The sequence below is a fragment of the Eretmochelys imbricata genome, chromosome 1 (assembly GCF_965152235.1).
Source record: "Eretmochelys imbricata isolate rEreImb1 chromosome 1, rEreImb1.hap1, whole genome shotgun sequence".
In the NCBI taxonomy this organism is placed as follows: domain Eukaryota; kingdom Metazoa; phylum Chordata; order Testudines; family Cheloniidae; genus Eretmochelys; species Eretmochelys imbricata.
The window spans coordinates 40,614,189-40,627,894 of record NC_135572.1 but is presented as its reverse complement, the minus strand read 5'-3'; the positions used below and the strand labels follow the sequence as shown (position 1 = coordinate 40,627,894).

General features: G+C 45.2%; 1 protein-coding gene across 1 annotated transcript in view; it reads right to left on the bottom strand.

Annotated features, from left to right (window-relative positions):
- Nucleotides 1-13,706, bottom strand: part of RNF17 (ring finger protein 17) — a 200,654-nt gene that overhangs the window by 17,640 nt on the left and 169,308 nt on the right. The window contains exons 33-35 of the mRNA XM_077805985.1: nt 11,515-11,640; nt 9,134-9,190; nt 6,483-6,599 (exon numbers count right to left, since the gene is read on the bottom strand). Coding sequence (XP_077662111.1) covers nt 6,483-6,599; nt 9,134-9,190; nt 11,515-11,640 — 300 coding nt within the window. The remainder of the gene's footprint in view (nt 1-6,482; nt 6,600-9,133; nt 9,191-11,514; nt 11,641-13,706) is intronic.

Sequence of the window (13,706 nt, the reverse complement as noted above, 5' to 3'; positions counted from 1 at the left end):
CCCTTCATGAATGTCCTAGCTATCTCCATTTTCGTTCTGTAATTTCCAGTCCTACTGGCTTCTGTTTCATCCTCCTTCAGAGTTTGTTGCTTGTGATTTTTTCTGCCCATCTAATATTGAGGATTTGTCTAAAGCAGCTGTTGATGAAGACAGAGTTTAGATAGTAAAGTTTTTCATAAGTCTCCAAGTTTCAGCACCATGTAGCAAGACTGATTTTATAATGGTTAAATATCTGAAGTTTAGTTGGAGCGTAAGATTTCCGTTTCTCCAGATCGACTGTAGAGTTACAACAATACATCTTGCTTTCACTATTCTGGTTTTAATGTCTTCCTCTGTTCCATCTGTTGTACTTAAAATGCTGACAAGGTATGTGATATATCGGATTTCATCTAGGTCGGCCCCAGAAAATGCAACTGGTGTTTCTCGTTGTGTATTGAGTCTCATGATTTTAAGTTTTTACACTGTTGATTTTCAATCCTATTACTTGTGGATAGGCCGGTAAATCGTTTTGGCGTTCATGACTCTATGAGAATGGGATAGCAAGTTAATGTCATCTGCAAAGTCAAGGTCCCCTAACTTCTGCCATTAGATCACAAGTTCTATGATGTTATGTAGGATTTCTATTTGATCAATACATGATCTCTCCTGTCTGAATCCTGCCTATTCTTCTTCTTACCTTGAATGTATCACTTTCTTTATTCTTTATAATATGTAATTATCTTACTTTGGAATATTCTTCCTGGTAACTATTTAATGATGTTGTACAGTGTCTTCATGTCATTTTGTGCTGCAGCAGTTTGAGCATCTCTTGCTATTTCATCTACAAAGTTTCATTTGTCTTTCCTAACACTATTTTGTCCTCTTTGTTCTTTACTGCATATTCTTCCTGGAGTCAGTGTGTCTGTGTTTTTGTTTCAGTTTAATTTTGCATCTTTCCTCTCATATAACCTTTCATTGTGATGTTTCTTCCTGAATCCCAGCATTTCTTTACATGTTTTAGTGAAAGTATCCTTTACCTGTTTCCATTTGCTTTCTATTGTCTCATCATCTTCAAGCACCTGGTATCTATTTGCTGAGCAATTCTAAAGTCTTGCTGCATTTTAGTTGGGTGACCTTATAATGTGGTGTGTCTGCTGTTCAGATCTATTCTTTGGTTTTATTTTTATTCTCAATTTAGTTAGTGTGTGGTCCATTCTCACACCTGTCCCATTCCTGCTACCTACATCTTCTGAAGTTCTATTACATTTGTGCAGAATTGTAATGTGGTTTGGTTCCTTGTTTTGTTGGTATAATGTAATTTGGTTTCCTGTTCTGTGATCTGCTGACTTTCAAGTTATTTTATGAATAGTATGGTGAGGGAAGATGGTTCCTCCAATGACCAGATCATTCATTCCACAAAAATCAGCAAACATTTAATCATTTTAATTTGTTTCACCAAGGCTTTGTTTCCCCATATTTACTTCCCTGCCAGTGTTGTTGCTCCCTACTTTAGCATTAATTTCTCCAGTTACTAGGAGGGGATTTTATCTAGTTTGTTATGTAGTTTCTTGTACAAGGTGGTTGGTGGGTTTTTTTTTTGTTTTACTCTTGGTTAGTTTGATTTGTTGGAGAAAAAACGGTTACTTACTTTCTCATAACTGTTGTTCTTCGAGAGGTGTTGGTCACGGCCATTCCACATTAGGTGTGTGTGCATCGCATGCACAAGCATCGGAAACTTTTTCCCTTAGCAGCTCCTGTCAGGCCAGCGGGCCCCCCGAGTGGCGCCACTGCGCCCCGCATACATTCCACCGCCGGCCCAACCCCCTCCAGTTCCTTCTTGCAGACGACTCCGACAGAGGGGTAAGAGGGTGGGTGGTGGAATAGACGTGAACATTACATCTCAAAGAACAACAGTTATGAGAAAGTAAGTAACCATTTTTTCTTCTTTGAATGCTTGTTCACGTCCATTCCACATTTGGTGAATTACAAGCTTACCTCTGGAGGGTAGGAGTCATGGAACAACTGCTTGGAGGACCGCTCTGCCAACTGCCGCGTCCTCTCTGGCCTGCTGGTTGACCGCATAGTGGGCCGTGAAGGTGTGCACCGAGGACCAGGTGGCTGCTCTGCAGATCTCCTGGATCGGAACCTGTGCTAGGAACGCTGTGGAAGTCGCCTGCGCCTTGGTCAAGTGGGCCGTAACCACCAGGGCTGGAACACCTGCAAGCTCATAACACGCCCAGATGCAGCTTGTAATCCAAGACTAAATCTGCTGCGCCGACACTGGGAGGCCTTTTAACCTCTCAGCCACAGCCACAAACAGCTGCGCGGATTTGCAAAAGGGCTTGGTGCGCTCCAAATAGAATGCCAGCGCTCGATGCACATCCAAGGTGTGTAAGCTGCGATGATGCGGGTCCATATGGGGTTTCGAGAAGAACACCGGCAGACAAATGTCCTGGCCCAGATGGAATTGGGACTCCACCTTAGGGAGGAACTTGGGGTGCGGCTGGAGTTGCACCTTGTCCTTGTGAAATACCGTGTATGGTGGCTCAGAGGTGAGGGCCCTCAGTTCGGACACCCTTCTAGCTGAGGTAATGGCAACCAGAAACGCCACCTTCCAGGAAAGGTGGAGGACAGAACAGGTAGCAAGGGGCTCGAAAGGGGGTCCCATGAGTTTAGAAAGGACCAGATTAAGGTTCCATAGAGGGACTGGGGGGCGGGAGTATGGCAACACCCTCTCCAACCCTTTAAGGAACTGCCCCACCATTGGTTGGGAAAACACCGAGCCCCCCGAGAACCCTGGATGGAAGGCGGAGATGGCTGCCAGGTGCACTCTGAGTGAGGACGGGACTAGCCCTTGCTGCTTGAGGTGCAAGAGGTACAGGAGCCAGTTGTCGAGGTACGGGTACACCCAGATTCTCTGCCTCTGTAAGAAGGCCACCACCACCATGCCCTTCGTGAACTCCCTTGGGGCTGCGGCTAGACCGAACGGGAGAACCGCAAACTGATAATGTTCTCGGCCCGCAGTGAAGCGTAGGAACCACCAATGTGCTGGGAAAATGGCGATATGAAAGTATGCGTCCTTCATGTTGAGGGCAGCATACCAGTCTCCCAGATCCAGGGAAGGGATGATGGTGCCCAGAGAGACCATGCGGAAGTGGGCCTTGACCAGGAATTTGTTGAGCCCGCGCAGGTCTAGGATTGGGCGAAGGCCCCCTTTGGCCTTGGGGACGAGGAAGTACCGGGAGTAGAACCCTTTTCCCCTGAGGCCGTGAGGCACTGACTCTACCGCCCCCGCCTGTAGCAGTGAGCGGACTTCCTCCTCTAGGAGATGCTCATGAGAGGGGTCCCTGAAGAGGGACAGGGAAGAGCGGTTGGAGGGGGGGAGGGAGGCGAACTGCAGTGAGTACCCGTTCCGTACAGTGTGTAAGACCCAACGGTCCAACGTAATGTTGGACCACGCATTGGAGAAACAGGACAGGTGGTTCAGGAAGCAAAGGGACAGATCCGGTGACTGGTCTGGTACACTGTCCTCGAGCGCACCTTCAAAGCCTAACTTAGTGCCCAGCTGGGGTTTGTGCTGGTCTTGGCTCTGGCCCAGCACATTATTATTGTTGCGCCGTCGCCTGTTATCCCTGCCTCACCTACGGTAAGGTTCATGCCTATGGCGAGGCTGGTACTGGTGTTGAGGGGGCTTAAAAGGCTTCCTCTGGATTGCTGGGGTGTGCATACCCAGCGACTTGAGCGTAGCTCGCGAGTCCTTGAGGCTATGCAGCCTCGCGTCTGTCTGATCTGGGAAGAGCCCGGACCCTTCAAAGGGGAGGTCATGGAGTGTATTCTGGACCTCGGGGGGCAGGCCTGACTCCTGGAGCCACGCCGAGCGCCTCATGACCACCCCGACACGACTGTTCTAGCCGCCACATCTGCCGAATCCAAGGAAGCCTGGAGAGAGGTCTTGGCTACTGCCTTGCCCTCGTCCACCAGGGCTGTGAACTCCTGTTGGGAACACTGTGGGAGGTTGTCCTTCAACTTCCCCACCGCCACCCAGGAGTTGAAATTGTGCCTGTTGAGGATGGCTTGCTGGTTAGCAATACTCAACTGAAGGCCCCCAGATGAGTATACCTTTCTACCAAAAAGGTCCAGGCGATTTTGCCTTCTTGGCCTTAGGGGCCAGGGCCTGCTGTCCATGGCACTCCCTTTTGCTCACCGCCGAAACCACTAGGGAGCATGGACTTGGGTGGAAGAATAGGACCTCATAGCCCTTAGAAAGGGCAAAGTATTTACGTTCCACTCCTTTAGCCGTTGGAGTGCTAGAGGCTGGGGTCTGCCATATAGTCTTATAGTTAGACTGAATGGTCTTAATGAGCGGGAGTGCTATTCTGGATGGCCCTTCAGGGCTCAAAATGTCCACCATGTGGTCCTCCTGCTCAACTGTCTCCTTGGCCTGCAACGCCAAATATTTGGCAACTCTGCGCAGCAGTTCCTGGTGGGCTCTATGGTCTATTGGCGAAGGGCCGGATACCTCTGTACCCGCCACCGCCTCATCGGGGGAAGATGAGGAGATTAGCTGCTGCTCGACCCCTCTGGTTGGTCCTCCTGCTCCCCATCTCCCGTGGCAGGGGCCCTGGGCTCAGGCCGGGGCGGGAGTCCATGGTATGGCACCGGGCTTGCCGCCAACAGCTCGATGAGGTCCTTTGTGGCCTCAAAGGTGCCAGGCATAGAGGGCTGATCCATTATGCCCTCGAGCCCATCATCCACACTGAGCTCACTTAGGTCTGGGCTCAGTGGGGCTTGTACCGCCGGGACAGCCTGTGTCAGCGCCGGTACAGCGGCCTTTCCATTCTTGTCGGTGCTCGGTGCCTTGGGAGGCCACGCCTTCCTTTAGGCTGTGCCGGGGGCCACACCGGGGAGGACGATTGGTGCTGGGGCCTCGCCTGGCACTCCGGGGCCATCAGTTTACGGTGCTTCGTCAGTGCCGGGTCTCCCAACGGCTCCGGGGCACTATGCACTGAGGAAGCCTGAGCCAGCATTGGGCACTCCGGGCCCGGTGGCTGCAATGCGGCCTCCATCAACAGTTGCTTTAGTCGAAAGTCTCTTTCTTTCCCTGTCCTTGGCTTGAAATCCTTGCAAATCCTACACCTTTCAGTTTGATGTCCGTCCCCCAGGCAACGTAGACACGAGTCGTGGGGGGTCACTAACTGGCATAGGTTTGCGGCACGTGGCACAAGCCTTGAAGCCGTGGGCCTGCGGCATGCCCCGTGGCCCAGGGCCAGTGCTGGAGGCCTCCAAGCACCTAATCACTTAAGTGTTCACAGTCCATATGTAAACGAACTGATAACAGCTACTCTAAGGCTAAGGGACTGCTCTTCTACCAGAAAGAGAGAGAGGTTGTTCCAACGTCGCCATGGACGGTAAGAAGGAACTGGAGGGGGTTGGGCCGGCGTGGGTATACAGGCGGGGCGCAGTGGTGCCACTCGGGGGGCCCGCAGGGAGCTGCTATGGGAAAAACCTTCCAACGCTTGTGCACACAGTGCATGCACACCTAATGTGGAATGGACATAAACAACCACTTGAAGAACAACATTGAACAGACACTTTCTGGAACTTTGATGAAAATTGTACTATTCTAATCCTTTTTGAAACTGGTGCCCATTCTATCAGGCTTTTAGTTGCCCCTCTTGATTTTATCAGACCCACACCCCTCTGTGTATATCACTGGCATTCGGTAATCCAGAATATAGTAGGATGTGTCCAGATGACAAAGTGATTTGTCCTGATATAACCCATCTCATTTCACTTAGGCCAAGTACATCTAATTTGTATCTCCCCATTTCTTTTGTTACTTTGACTGTTTTACCAGCCTCATGTTAGTGTCCACACATGCCACGTACCAATTTTGGTAATGGATTTTGGAGAGAGCAAATTCATCAGTAGAGTAGCTTCCTTGGGGGTTTGGCCACTTCATGTTTTCATCTCTCTTCTAGGTCTATTTGAATTAAAGTTGGATTGAGTTTGTTGAACAGAGCAGTTGTATAGGTTTCTGTAATTACTTTGTTTTATACAGGAGTAGGTTGTTAGCCCACTCTTAACCCGCTACCAGGTGGGCTAGTGGATTGCCTTAGTCTGGCTCCTACTCTTTGACCTGTCCGGAATGGGTGATCCTACTATAATATATACTCCTGCCAGCATAGCTTGTGTGTGCAAGGAGGCATCTGCTTTTTAAAGGTCATGCCTATAACGTGAACATGACATTGAGAATATTTTTTAAAGAATAGAGACAGGATTATTTATTTCTCAAACACTCCCGCCACCCAAATATTTGAGTCACTATATAAATATCTGACATGCTGTAATTTAATTAACTGATACAGATTTAAATTATCAATAACTGATAACCACAAATGCTTGTATGCTGACAACTGATATTTCCATGATAGTGTCCACAAGACTGGAAAGAGGCAGTCATATCCTGTAACAGTTATTAAACAAACTTTTATAACATATACCTCATTAGGTGACACAAGGTGCTTAACACTAACAGGAAAAAGTTCTCCTGGAATAGGTAGTGTTAGCGTTGTATATGGTGGCAAAACAGGGGCCCCTGCGTCGGATAACAGCAACTCCTACAACAAGACAGGATTTAGTTAGGCTTCACATTTTGGTAACTAATTGCAAGTTTGCCCTTCTATGACTTCTGATTAACTACAGAGGAGTTATTTGTATAGACTCAAATAAGGTAAACAAGACATTCCTGATGACAAAGAAAAATCAAATCAAATTCAAATTTTCCTTGGTTTCATTTTTCTTATCTTCCATTTTTAAGCAGAGGTTAGAGAACTAAATCGGTCAATGCACAAATTTTGTTGGAGGACGATGTAAATATTTAAAGAAAAGCTATTCAGAGGTACTCCTAAATAGTTAAGATATTAAAAAATAAAATGATGTCACTACTTTGACAAGGTTCCTCACTAAAGGCTCTTAAGCAAAGTAAGCAGTAATGGGTAAGAGGGGAAGTCCTCTCATGGATCAGTAATTGGTTAAAAGACAGGAAACAAAGGGTAGCAGTAAATGGTCAGTTTTCAGAACAGAGAGAGGTAAACAGTGGTGTCCCCCAGGGATTTGTACTGGGACCAGTGCTGTTCAACATATTCATAAATGATCTAGAAAAAGGAGTAAACAGTGAGTTGGCAAAGTTTGCAGATGATACAAAATTACTCCAGATAGTTAAGTCCAAAGCTGACTGTGAAGAGTTACAAAGGGATCCCACAAAACTGGGTGACTGTGAAACAAAACGGCAAATGAAATTCAGTGTTGATAAATGCGAAGTAATGCATATTGGAAACAATAATCACAACTATACATTTTAAATGATGTGGTCTAAATGATCCGTTGCCACACAAAGATCTTGGAGTCACTGTGGATAGTTCTCAGAAAACACCTGCTCAATGTGCAGCTGCTAGCAAAAAAGCTAAAAGAGTATTAGGAACCATTGGGAAAGGGGTAGATAATAAAACACTAAATATCATAATGCCACTATTTAAATCCACAGTATGCCCACTCCTCGAATACTGTATGCAGTTATGGTCACCCTCTCTCAAAAAAGATAATATAAGAATTGGAATAGGTACAGAAAAGGGCATGGAACAGCTTCCATTTGAGAATGGATTTTAAAAAAGACTGGGGGACTATGCAGCTTGGAAAAGAGACTACTACGTTTTAGTCCTGGGTATTTTTAGTAATAGTCACGGACATGTCATGGGCACTAAACAAAAATTCACAGCCCATGACCTGTCCATGACTTTTACTATATGCCCCTGACTAAAACTTGGTGGGGGCGAGGGGGGCGGCTTCGGGGAATGCCCTGGGGGGCACTGTGGGTGCTGGGGGAGGGTGCAGCTGGGGGTCGGGGGGCACAGCAGCTGCTCAAGGGGAGGGTTGGCAGGGCTGGGGCAGGCTCCCAACCTCCACATGCTGCCTCTACTTGGCCCCAATGCCCAGTTCTAAAGCTCCCATTGGCTGGGAACCGCGGCCAATGGGAGCTGTTGGGGCGGTGTCTGCCAGCAGAGTTGGCACATGGAGCTAGGAACTGAGGGAGGGGAGTTCCTGTAGACTTTCTGGGGAGCCCACCCTAGGTAAGCACTGCCCCACACCCCAACCCCCCAAACTCCTGCTGCTGAGCGCGGGGGGGTGAGACTGCCCCAGCAGCAGCCAATTCGAATGGCCCAGGGACTGCCTGAGCTGTTCAGGCGGCCCCCAGACCAGGCACACCAGCTGCTGCAGAAGTCATGGAGGTCACAGAAAGTCACGGAATCTGTGACAAACATGGAACCTTACACATAACACAAGAACCCGAGATCACCCAATGAAATTAGTAGGCAGCAGTTTTAAAACAAACAAAAGGAAGTACTTCTTCACACAAACAGTCTGTGGAACTCACTGCCACAAGATGTTGCGACGGCCAAAACTGAAACTGGATTCAAAAAAGAATTAGATAAGTTAATGGAAGAAAAGTCCATCAATGGCTACTAGCCAAGATGGTCAGGGATACACGACCCCCACTCTCTGGGTGTCCCGAAGCCTCTGACTGCCAGATGTGGGACTGGACAACAGGGGATGGATCACTTGATAATTTCCCTGTTCTGCACATTCCTTTTGAAGCATTTGGAATTGGCCATTGTTAAAGGACAGGATACTGGGCTAGATGGACCATTGGTCTGACCCAGTACGGCTATTCTTACGATATGTACTTTATTTGAGGCCAAGAACAAGAAGATACTACAGCAGAATAACGCACTGATAATAAGGTGTAATTTCTCCACTAAAAGATAAAATAGAGGTACAGCCAAGGCATTAGTCAACAGCAAATGCTAAAAACCAATCCATGGCTTCCCTCCTAAAGCAACAGTACAATATATAATGCACTTTGCAAGTGACTTAAAAATGGCTGAAATACTGAAAAGTCAATTTTAAAATTTTTCTTTAACAATAAAGAAGGGTTTCAACCATTTCAAGAAGGAAGCAAGTCTTTAGGAGGGATCTGACCAAAACAGAGACTGGGACCTGGCACAAAAGGATTAGGTAAGGTAATGAATTTTAGTGATCAATTGTAAGAAACCCACAAAATCTAAACCCACCCACGCTAAACATTGAAACTTACCTCATAGCTGATTTTACAGTTATCCTCAAAACACTTTTCACTGTAATTTATTATTTCCTAAAAAGCAAGTACAGTTCAATTTAGGTACCAGTGTAATAGGGGCCTTATAAACACCTAAAATATGTCGATAAATCTTAACACTTAACAGCAGATTTTTCAGGAAATATTTCCTTAATTCATAATATATACAGGCTGCCTTTCTTCAGGAAAACATTTAACTCTCACTGATATCAGTGGGAATAAAGAACATATTCAAGTACTTTCATGGATTGAGGCTTTAGAACCTGATTCTGCAGTCTGCATTCAAACAAAATTTCCATTGAGTTCCAATGGGAATTTTGTCTGAGAACTGCAGGATTTGGCCAATTCATTAACAGAAATGGATTCCATATGTAAAAAATTGCAGTATTTTCTAGTTTCAGAGTGGCAGCCGCATTAGTCTGTATTCGCAAAAAGAAAAGGAGTACTTGTGGCACCTTAGAGACTAACCAATTTAAGGATGGACCAACAACCCTCCTTGAACTTTGAGGTGTGATTGGGTACTTTCAACAACCCTCAAAAAACCAGGTTCCCTTTTGCATCACTTCACAACTTCTCTCAAAAATATGGTTGAAAATAGTTACCCAATACTTGTAACAACAACTGTGCATTTTTGGGCACAACTAAATGGGAGAAGGGATGAAATGACTATAAGGTGGATACACACCTAATTGAAAGACCATACTCAAAAACTAGTTTGTCAACACTCTGCAGTCAAACTGGAGAGATTTATCTAGTAGAGTCCCACATGAGTCAGTCCTGGGTCTGGTACCTTTCAATATTTTCATTAAATTACTTGAATAATGGAGTGGAGAATATACTTATAGAACTTGTGGATGACACAGAGCTTGGAGAGGTTGTTAGGACTTTGGAGGAAAGGATTATAATTCAAAATGACCTTGACAAATTGGAGAATTGGTCTGAAATCCACAAGGTGAAATTCAATAAAGGCAAGTTCTACCCTTAGGAAGGAAAAATCAAATGCACAACTACAAAATGGGGAATAAATTAGCTAGGTGGTAGTACTGCTGAAAAAGATCTGGAGGTTAAAATGAATTGTGCATTGAACATGAGTCAACAATGTGATGCAGCTGCAAAAAAGGCGAATATAATTCAGGCATGTATTAGCAGGAGTGTTGAATGTAAGACATGTGACGTAACTGTCCCACTGTCTTTGGCACTCATGCGGCCTCAGCTGGAGTACTGTGTCCAATTCTGAGCTCCATATTTCAGCAAAGTGGTGGACAAATTGGAGAGAGTGCAGAGGATAGTAAAAAAAAGATAAAAGGCTTAGAAAACTTGACCTTTGAGAAAAGTTTAGAGAAACTGGACATCTTTACTCTTGAGAAAAGACAACCGAGGGTGACCTCCTAATAGTCTTCAAATATGGTAAGGGCTGTTACAAAAAGGAATGTGGATCGATTGTTTTCCATGTCCACTGGAACTAGGATAAGTAGTAATAGCTTATTCTGAAGCAAGGGAGATTAAGATTAGATATTAGGAAAAACTTTCTAACTATAAGGGTAGTTAAGCTGTGGAATATGCTCTCAAGAGAGGCTGAGTCATCCCCATCATTGGAGGTTAAGACAAGGCTGGACAAATACCTATCTGGGTGGTCTAGCTTTACTTGGTCTTGCCTCACCACAGGGGACGGGACTTGACTTCCTGAGGTCCCTTCCAGCCCTACATTTCTATGATTCTGTGACAAAGTGCAGAGCAGTGAATATAAAGTGGAGCAAAAACAAAGCATAGAAGAAAAATCTTGGCTTCCTCCCTCTCCATAAAGAGGAAATGTTATTCAGGATGAAGTGAGAAAAAGCCACTCCCCCTGAAGTTTCTGCCACTTCTAGAGAAACCAAATCAGAAGAAGTAGGGAGAATCAGATATCTTACTGAATAAGTGTCCTTAAAAATAATTTGAGAGTTTAAATGATTTTCTGACGTTAACTATTGTACCTTTTGGATGATACTCCATAAGGAAGTTTTATATCAGTTTACAATAATAAATTCATTAATAACATTTTAAATTAAGTAGCCATCATTTTCAGTACTGTTACTATGGATGAATTCAAGAGCAAAGAGTTTGCAATTCCCTAGGAATTTCCATGTCGCTTTGGCAAGAAGTTGTACCTATGTTTTTTGCTACTTGGAAACTATGCCTTTGACATTGCTGATATATACACTTTCAGACATAAGTAATATATAACAAACCTAACAGGCATTAAAATGTGACAAAGTAATAATGACAATAACCTAGGGAAAAGGTCACAACCACAAACTGATTAAATATTTAATCTTTTAGAGCCACTAGAGCAGCAAAAACAAAAATTAAATCTTACTTACCAGATCTGATATATCCTGACAATCTTCAAAAACGCAGTGTTTGTGGTATGCCATAAAGGAAGAAAGTGACATCCCATCAAAATAAAGATTAACAGATATCTTGCCCCATGGATTATCTGGACGTTCCTGTTTGAATAAAACAAAGTAGACTACTACCATAATGCACATAACATCATGGCTGAGATTTTGTAAACATAGTAGTCATGAAAGAGGAAATTACTTACCTGTAACTGGAGGTTCTTCAAGGTATGTGGTCCCTATTTGTATTCCAAACTTGGGTGCACATGCGCACCACACACTGGAGCAGGAAGTTTTCCGTAGCAGTGTCCATTGACATGCGTCATAGATTACCTCGTGCTCCAGGTGAGGTTATAAGAGGCTATGAGGGCAATGGTCCTTCAGTCACCCTCTTTGCACTGAGTAGCGCAGTCTGTACTAGAGGGGACAGTGATTGGGTACTGGAATACAAATAGGGACCACACATCCAGTTACAGGTAAGTAACCTCCTTTTCTTCTTCAAGTGATGGTCCCTATATGTATCCAAACGCAGCAATCAGCTTGGAGTTGGGTGAGAGGACAAACAATGTATCGCTGTCTGCAGGATGAGACAGCCCACAGCCGCATCTTCCATCGCTCTCTGGGCGATGGCACAGTGAGTGGTGAAAATATGCACAGAGCGCCAGGTCGCCACCCGGTATATGTCTTGCCAGGGGATATCCACTAGGGAGGCTGAGGTAGCTGCATGTGACGCAGTGGGCTGTAATCCTGACTATTGTAGCACTCTATGATGCATATAGAGATGAACTTTGATATGTGCTGTGAAGAAAGGGCTTGTGACCTTTCTGCAATGGCTATTAAAAGGTGTGAAGAGGCGCAAGAGACGTGGGTCCTGTCAAGGTAGAACACAAGTGCACAGCGGACATCCAATGAGTGCAGAGTCCTGCCTGCTGGAGTGACGCGTGACTTAGGATGGAAGACCGGGAGGTGGATGGACTGGCTGAGGTGGAACTCAAAGACCACTTTCGGGAAACTTAGGGTGAAGGTGTAATGAAACTTTTTATGGAAGTTTATGGGGGAGGTCAACCATCATGGCTTCCAATTCGCTGACCTGCCTAGCAGAAGCGATTGCCATGACAAATATGACCTTCATGGTTAAGTGTGAGAGGAAGCATGTGGCCAGGGGCTTGAAGGGAGGTCTCATGAAGGTGGAAAGTACAAGATTGAGGTTCCAGGGGGGCGTTGGTTTAAGGACTGGTGGGAAGCGTTCATCAGCCCTTTCAGAAATCGGGTGGTGGGAAAACACCAAGTGGACATCCACTGGTGGAAGGAAGGCATTAAGTGCCACGAAGTGGACTTGGACCGAGCTGAGAGCAAGGCCTGAGGTCTTAAAATCCAGGAAGTAGTGCAGGATGTTGGGGACAGAGACATTACTAAGGGAAAAATGCTGGCATTGCGTCCAGGAGGTGAAACGCTTCCATTTCACAGCATAGGAAGCTCGTGTGGAAGCTCATCTAGATGAACATGATTTGTTAGGGAAGAGTCAACATAGTTTTTGTAAAGGGAAATCATGCCTCACCAATCTGCTAGAATTCTTTGAGAGGGATCAACAAGCATATGGAGAAGGGGGATCCAGTGGATATAGTGTATTTACATTTTCAGAAAGCCTTTGACAAGATCCCTCACCAAAGGCTCTTAAGCAAAGTAAGCTGTCATGGGGTAAGAGGGAAGGTTCTCTCATTGATAAGTAACAGGCTAAAAGACAGGAAACAAAAGATAGGAATAAATGGTCAGGTTTCAGAATGGAGAGAAGTAAAAAGTGGTGTCCCACAGGGGTCTGTTCTGGGACCAGTACTGTTCAACATATTTATAAACAATCTGGAAAAAGAGGTAAACAGGAGGTGGCAAAATTTGCAGATGATTCAAAACTACTCAAGATAGTTAAGTGCAAAACAGACTGTGAAGAGTTACAAAGGAATCTCACAAAACTGGGTTACTGGGCAACAAAATGGTAGATGAATTTCCAATGTTGATAAATGCAAAGTAATAAACATCGGAAAAAAATCCCAACTATACATATACAATGATGGGGGGTCAAAATTAGCGGTTACCACTCAAGAAAGAGATCTTGGAGTCATTGTGGATAGCTCTCTGGGAACACCCACTGAATATGCAGCGCCAGTCAAAAAAGTTAA